The sequence below is a fragment of the Carassius gibelio genome, chromosome B10 (assembly GCF_023724105.1).
Source record: "Carassius gibelio isolate Cgi1373 ecotype wild population from Czech Republic chromosome B10, carGib1.2-hapl.c, whole genome shotgun sequence".
Taxonomy (NCBI): Eukaryota; Metazoa; Chordata; class Actinopteri; order Cypriniformes; family Cyprinidae; genus Carassius; species Carassius gibelio.
In genome coordinates this window covers 11,253,203-11,260,714 of record NC_068405.1, presented here as the reverse complement: position 1 = coordinate 11,260,714, position 7,512 = coordinate 11,253,203, and the positions used below count along the sequence as shown (strand labels likewise).

Below are 7,512 nucleotides of genomic sequence, written 5' to 3'. Positions count from 1 at the left end.
CTGACTGAACGTTTGCAATGAGGAAGAGTCTTATAGGGAGGGGCAAAGACTCCTTTAGCTTGCAACGACACACTTTTATCTGCGGCACAGCTATTTTCATGCTGAGATGACTTCCAAGACTTCCATGTTTGCCGACTGGTACAGTCGTATAATCTGATGTGTGTGCCAGACTCTGAGTTGCTTTCACTGACTTCGCTGGATTCTCCCACGTGCTGCTTGAACAGTGAGTTTGTCATCTTGACTTTTACAGGTACATTATCAAATATCAATTCAGATAAACTGACTCAAAATGGATGAAATGTTGGTTTAAAAATTTAATTCAGCTCGCAAATAAAGGTCTCAAAAGGGTTTTTCACAGTGATGCCATTGAAGACCCATATTTTGTTTCTCAAAGAACCTCTCAGTGAATAGTTCTGTGTGAAGAACTTTAAAAAAATCTAAAGAACCTTTAATGTAATTGAAAAGTCCAATGGATGTTAAGGGATATCACCCAAAAATGATTTACTCACCCTCATGACATTCCAAACCTGTATATAGAACATGAATGAATATATTTTGAAGAATGAACAATGTATTTTGAAGAACAAAGTGTAGACAATGGAAGTCAGTTTGTCACCATACTGTACCTATTTGTTTACCAACATTCTTTCAAATATCATCTTTTATATTCCGCAGAAGACAGAAAGTCAGGTTTGGAACAACATGAGAGGAATTTAAATTTTTGGGTGAACCATTACTGTAAAGGTTCTTCATTGAAACATACACACACTGAAGTAGTTTAAGTCGTTGGTTCTTTTAATTGTGATAATTTTGGCTCACATTTAACAAAAACCCACCAATTCACGATCTCACCAAATAAGAATACTTCATAAGACCAATGAAATTAGTGAATTGTTGGACTTCTGGAAAGTATGTTAATTTACTGTACATGTACTCAATACTTGGTAGGGTCTCCTTTTGCTTTAATTACTGCGTCAATTCGGCGTGGCATGGAGGTGATCAGTTTGTGGCACTGCTGAGGTCTGCATTTTTTGGTCTGTTGTTTCTCATTTTCCTCTTGACAATAGCCCATAGATTCTTTATCGGGTTCAGAACTGGTGAGTTTGCTAACCAGTCAGGCACACCGACCATGATGACCATGGTGGTCATTTAACCAACTTTTGGTGCTTTTGGCAGTGGAGGCAGGAGCCAAATCCTGCTGGAAAAGTGAAATCAACGTCTTCAAAAAGCTGGTCAGCAGAAGCAAGCATGAAGTACTCCAAAATTTATTGCTAAACGGGTGCAGTGACTTTGGTTTCCAAAGAACACAATGGACCAACACCAACATTGCACCCCAAATCATCACAGACTGTGGAAACTTAACATTGGACTTCAAGCAACTTAGGTTATGAGCTTCTCCACCCTTCCTCCAGACTCTCGGACCTTGGTTTCCAAATGAAATACAAAACTTGCTCTCATCTGAAAAGAGGACTTTGGACTAATGGCAACAGTCCAGTTCTTCTTCTCCTTAGCCCAGGTAAGACGCCTCAGGACTGGCTTAACGAGGAATACGACAAATTCTTTGACACGTCTGTGTGTGGTGGCTCTTGATGCCTTGACCCCAGCCTCAGTCCATTCTTTGTGAAGTTCTCCCAAATTCTTGAATCGATTTTGCTTGACAATCCTCACAAGGCTGCGGTTCTCTTGGTTGGTTGTGCATCTTTTTCTTCAACACGTCTTCGTTCCACTCAACTTTCTGTTAACATGCTTGGATACAGCACTCTGTGAACAGCCAGCTTATTTGGCAATGAATGTTTGTGCCTTACCCTCCTTGTGAAGGGTGTCAGTGATTGTTTTCTGGACAACTGTCAGATCAGCAGTCTTCCTCATGATTGTATAGCCTAGTGAACCAAACTGAGAGACCATTTTGAAGGCTCAGGAAACCTTTACAGCTGTTTTGAGTTGATTATCTGATTGGCATGTCAGCATATTCTAATTTGTTGAGATTATTGATTAATTTGTAGGTTTTTGTTAAATGAGAGCCAAAATCATCACAATTAAAAGAACCAAAGACTTAAACTACTTCAGTGTGTGCATTGAATTCATTTAATACATGACTTTCACAATTTGAATTGAATTACTGAAATAAATGAATGAAATAAATGAACTTTTCCACGACTTTCTAATTTATTGAGACGCACCTGTATATGACCCTCAACCACAAACTAGTCATAGGGTCATTTTTTTGAAATGGAGATTTGACATCATCTGAAAGCTGAATAAATAAGATCTTAAAAATATGATCTATGTTTTTTTTAGGATAGGAAAATATTTGGCTGAGATACAACTATTTGAATATCTGGAATCTGAGGGAGCAAAATAATGAGAAAATCGCCTTTAAAGTTGTCCAAAATAAGTTCTCAGTAATGCATATTACTAATCAATAATTAAGTTTTGATATCTTGCGGTAAGAATTTTACAAAATATCTTCATGGAACATGATCTTTACTTAATATCCTAATGATTCCTGGCATAAATTTTGACCTTTGCAATGTATTGTTGGCTATACCATACTAATAATGACTGGTTTTGTTGTCCAGGGTCACATTTGCCAATGAAGAACCTTGATTTTAAAGTGTGTGTGCAAATTCTGTGACATTATTGCTTGGTTGTGATTTACCAGTCATTTCTTGTTCATTACTTTTGCATTAGCAGTAAAAAGGATATAAACTATAAACAATGCTAAAATATTAGACCTAAATGTTTGTTCCAGCCTTGAAACAGTTCATTAATGAGGTGTAAGACAGTTCAGTTAGTGTGTGTTTCAGTGTGTGAGAATCTTGCCTGGAGTCCTTTTGCGATTATGAGGCGAAAAGTCATGAGATTCTCTTCTACTTTTTTTTTCTCAAAGGAGATGTTTTAAACATTCTTTTTCAGTTCATCCCTTCGTTCTTTACAGGCCTTCCTAGTGTTTTTCCACTCACTCGACATGGACAGTGAGGATTCAGACAAGGTCCAGATCGGCGAAAACAAATTTGTAAGCAAGTAAGTGCATTTTGCTGTGTTACTTCAAGGTTCCTTGTTCTTGCCATTCTCATAAACCTCACTTTCTTTTCTTTCTTCACTTTTTGGTTGCAGGAGCATTCTTCTCTCACAGCTCAGCACATACAACCTTTACTACAAAGGAGAAGCCCTCCAGTTGAGACACAGAGAGGTCAGTTGGTTAGTTTTTCAATTACAGCCTGTTGTATGGATGTCATATCTGACTATGTGATTTTCACAGGAGGAAGGAGAGTTGGTCATTGAGGGTTTGCTCAATGTTTTTTGGGGCGTACAGCGGCCAATTAGACTGCAGATGCAGGACGAGAAAGAGGCAGGCAGGCCACGCCCCTCACTAACATCTCTGAGTTCAGAAACGGATATCGACACATACAAGTCAGACATTTACATATGTTTAAAGAATGATTTTATTTTAATATTATGGATTATTTTATTATTTATAGAATTGTTTTATGGGTGCTTTTGGGTTATTATCAATAAGTTAATATCAACAAGATCTGTGAATTACCAGAGAAAATAATTTCATACCTCAGTTTGTAAAAACGATCAAAAATTTGTTTTTGTTTTTTTGTTTTGCCTTCACAGTGGAACTAGAATAAAAATGCACATTTATGTTTGTAGTTTAAAAGGTAGGGCCAAAATACTAAATTGATAGAAATATATATTTGATCTTGTCTGTGCAAAACTACATCTTTTTTGAGCACTACTTTTTTTTACGTTGTTGAAAGAAGTCTCTTATGCGCCAAAAGGCTGCATTTATTTGATCAAAAATACAGTGAATATAATATTGTGAAATATTATTTCAATAAAATATAGCCTATTATATTTAAATACACTTTAAATGTATTACTGAAATAGCAAAAGCAACCATTACTCCAGTCTTCAGTGTCAAGTGATCCTCCAGAAATAATTGTTTGTTTGTTTGTTTTAAATCATAAAAAAAAAAAAATCATTAATTTCAGTGAGGCCGCTACAACAGACGACCAATCAAAAGACTTCGGTGATGGAGAGAAGGAAGAGGAAGAGGCAGGTGAATACATTCTTGACTTTTTTCTAAAAACTTACCGGTGTTAACTGTCTACGCAATGTATCTGAACGACTGTGTGTGTCTCGTTGGATGTGTTGTCAGATGAGGAGCAGCAGGAGCCCACACACTCCGATCGTCTCGCCAGGGCCAGGAGTGATGTCGGCGGAAGGAGAATCAGCGGACGACGGCTTGGAATCAGGAGACTCAAGAGACACCGATGCTCCTTCAACGGCCACTTTTATAACCACAAGGTGGGTGTCGTGTTTAGTTAACTGTCAGCACTTTAGTAAATCCCTTTGCTCACAGTTGTTTCTGTATGTCAAACAGACGGCGGTATTTACGCCTAAATTCGGCTCTGTGACCAACGTCCGCGTCAACAGCTGTATGACGACAACACAGGTCATGAGGGTGCTGCTCAACAAGTTCAAGATTGAGAACAGCCCGGATGAATTCAGCCTTTATATCGTCCACACCAGCGGAGGTACGTCCGAAACTGAAATGAACCCAGACAGCAAGCAGTTTCGGCCCAGGTCTGGCCCACATCAGGCCCACATGGATTTCATGCGGGCCAGATGTGGGCTGGATCTGGGCCAACACTATGTTGCTGTCTGGGAAATGTGTCATAGCATTCTTTTCTTTGTCCCCGAGTTCATATTCCCCTCCCTGCACTCAGAGAGACATCAGCTGAAGCCGAATGACCATCCTTTGGCGCTCAGAGTTTTGAAAGGCCCTTGTGAACAGGTCAGCAAAATGTTCCTAATGGAGACGGACCAAGTGGAAGAGGTCACCCATGATGTAAGAGACCAAATATCATCATATTTTAAATAAATCGTAAGGTAACCATTAACCAAACACATAACTTAATAGTTCATAAAACATAGAATTCATAAATGAAGTATTAAATCTCCAAACAAATTAATACGTGTCCATTTTATTTCATTTTAGCATCTTTTTGCGACGCATGTTGCATTTGTTTAATCATTATCTTTGAATTGATGCTTACTTTTTCCTCACAATTCTTTCTCTGAACAGCAGTATTTATTTATTTATTATTTGTTTGTTTGGAAAAGTCCCAAATGCATTTAACTCAAAGATCAAACTAGTTAAAAAAATTACTTGAAATGACATATAACAGATATGTATTATATTTATCGTGTTTGGTGATATAATCATTTATTGATTTAGTCATTTGCGTTTATTATTTGTTTTTCTATCTATTTATTTTCCAAACGTAAAAAAATAATTTAGTTGGATAAATTTATTTATATTAAATTTATTTTGTGAAGAAAAAAAATTCTAAAACCAAATATATTTAAAAATATATAAAATATCAATAAAAAAAATATTCAAATTTTTCAATTTTGTAATGGAAAGCCATGCACATTGCATTTTGGGATTAAATATTCTAATCTGTATAATGCACATGGTTCTAAACTGCTCATTTTGGCTGAAGTAGATGGTCAGAAAAATTGCATACTAAATTATTACTATTTATTATAGAAATAGTAAGAGTAATTCGTTAGGGCACTGAATTCAGCCATTTTGACAAGTACACAGTGCAAATTAGTATGCATATGTTTTTGTAATACTTCGTTTTGTCCTCAAGGTGGCACAATACATCAAGTTTGAGCTTCCTGTTTTACAAAGCTTCATTGCTAAACTGCAAGAGGAAGAAGAAAGAGAGATGCAGAAAGTGAAGAAGAGGTACAGACTGAGTCACACGTTATACAGTACAGTCATTCGAAATCATTATGTGCACTCATTTTTTTTCTGTTCCCTTATTTCAGGTATGCAGATATCCGCCGTATCATCAAGAAATACATGCAGAATTTAGCCGACTGAACTACTGTAACATGATGAAGCTGTGCAGGCATGTATCACTCATCAACACAATCCTTAAAGCACCAACAGTGACAAAATAGCGCTGTCTCAGGAAAAGGAACTTTTTTTATTATAACGTGATATATATAATATTATAATACAGCAGTATCCAAAGGTACCATGACTTTCTATAAATATGCTTCATTGGATACACCGCATTGTACTTAGCCTTTTTTTTTTTTTTACAAAGGAAAGCAAATGGGTCAAAAAATGCACAATGATAATAATAATAACCCGTAAGAATGGTAATTCAAAATTTGATCAAATGTAGAGTCCGCTTTATGTGAATAGACAATGTGAAGAAAAATGTAATGTATTTGCTTTATTTAACTGCAGAATATTTGTAATAATGTTTATTGGTATTAAAAGCATTTAATATCTTTTGTTTGTAATGTATTTTACAGTGTATCTGCACATTTTTACCCTTGATAATAAAAAGATTGAGACAGTTAATTTCAGTGAACTTTCATGCATATTTACCCCTAAGTAAAAGCTCTCATGAAATTTTATTGATCCCTTTAGTTGTTCCTAGTATAATACATTTAATACGTCTGATATTTTTACACATTTGAGTCAATATAGGAAGTAGAAAAAAAATATATATATAACACTCCATTCAGCAATGCCACACTACATTAACTCATTGCTCCACATTGTTATTAATTAACTTTCCATGTGTAATAAAAACTTGTGATCTCTCCTGATGTATGTTATTAATTCCTTAGCACTGATCTGCTACTGTTACAACTGAGATAATCAAACTTAATGGCCAGGGATAATAGACACAAGGGTAAAATAGATTGTAGAAGCAGTGCGATGTAAATCTGAATAGAAACTGCTTCTGTAATTCATTCTCTGCTGTGCCTTTGTTCTGGAGTGGGCGGGGCTGTTCAGCATCTCTGACACTGGTCATTCGCTGCTATTCAGGTGAGTGACGGTTCCACAAGGTGGTTGTTTACAACACAGAGCAGCTTGTCACAGTGAGGTTGAGCAGTTCAAGCGCTGAATAGAAGCCAGTAATCAGTGCTATCTCCAGGTAAGATGCTTCTGTTTGTTGCAGCAGATGGGGCTTTGATGAAATTTGCAAAATATGGAAATGAATAAATGCTTTAGAACTAAAAACTGAGCTGAAGCATTTAATATATCTAATATAATATATAATGTTGCATTCTGAGGTATCCTAAAGATTTTCATCTGTTTTGTTTTATAATTTTTTTTATATTAGAGTATGTTTGAAATAAACTTTATGGTATCAAAATAAAAGTCTAATTTAATAAATTTATGATAATGAATTCATGACACAACAAGTGGGTCATTGTGTGTCAGCAAATGCAGATTGCAGCACTGTTGCATTCTAGGTGAGTCTGACAACTGAATCCTCATTCAGAACGTTAGCTTGTTGTCAGTGGTCACTCGTCTTTGGATGTGCAGTGGAGCGTATAATTCGATTCAGATGACTTGTGCCGCTTTCCGCACTGTAATTGTTTAAATAATTATGTTGAAGAAAATAATAATAGTAAATGAGCTGAAACAAAAATTTTAATTTGATGATAAAAAGCTGGGGT

The 7,512-nt window shown here is 36.1% G+C and overlaps 1 protein-coding gene across 3 annotated transcripts; it reads left to right on the top strand.

Annotated features, from left to right (window-relative positions):
- Positions 1-63: 63 nt before the first annotated feature.
- rassf2b (Ras association domain family member 2b) lies at positions 64-6,400 on the top strand. 3 transcript variants are annotated; one of them, XM_052567926.1, is made up of 10 exons: positions 64-223; positions 2,939-3,024; positions 3,118-3,193; positions 3,263-3,414; positions 4,002-4,069; positions 4,169-4,317; positions 4,394-4,547; positions 4,740-4,861; positions 5,673-5,770; positions 5,854-6,400. In XM_052567926.1, the coding sequence occupies exons 2-10, from the start codon at positions 2,969-2,971 to the stop codon at positions 5,906-5,908; spliced, it is 930 nt and encodes a 309-aa protein (XP_052423886.1). In that variant the 5' UTR covers positions 64-223; positions 2,939-2,968; the 3' UTR covers positions 5,909-6,400. The 3 variants fall into 3 exon arrangements, with proteins under 3 accessions (XP_052423886.1, XP_052423888.1, XP_052423887.1); XM_052567928.1 differs by having other exon boundaries at positions 67-223; positions 2,917-3,024; XM_052567927.1 differs by having other exon boundaries at positions 67-250.
- The last annotated feature ends 1,112 nt before the right edge of the window (positions 6,401-7,512 follow it).

Excerpts from the sequence above, each read along its gene's own strand:
- rassf2b (XM_052567926.1), top strand. The coding sequence starts at position 2,969 with ATGGACAGTGAGGATTCAGACAAGGTCCAGATCGGCGAAAACAAATTT. Across the intron at positions 4,070-4,168 it reads GAAGGAAGAGGAAGAGGCAG|ATGAGGAGCAGCAGGAGCCC; the intron begins GTGAATACATTC and ends ATGTGTTGTCAG. Across the intron at positions 4,862-5,672 it reads TGGAAGAGGTCACCCATGAT|GTGGCACAATACATCAAGTT; the intron begins GTAAGAGACCAA and ends TTTGTCCTCAAG.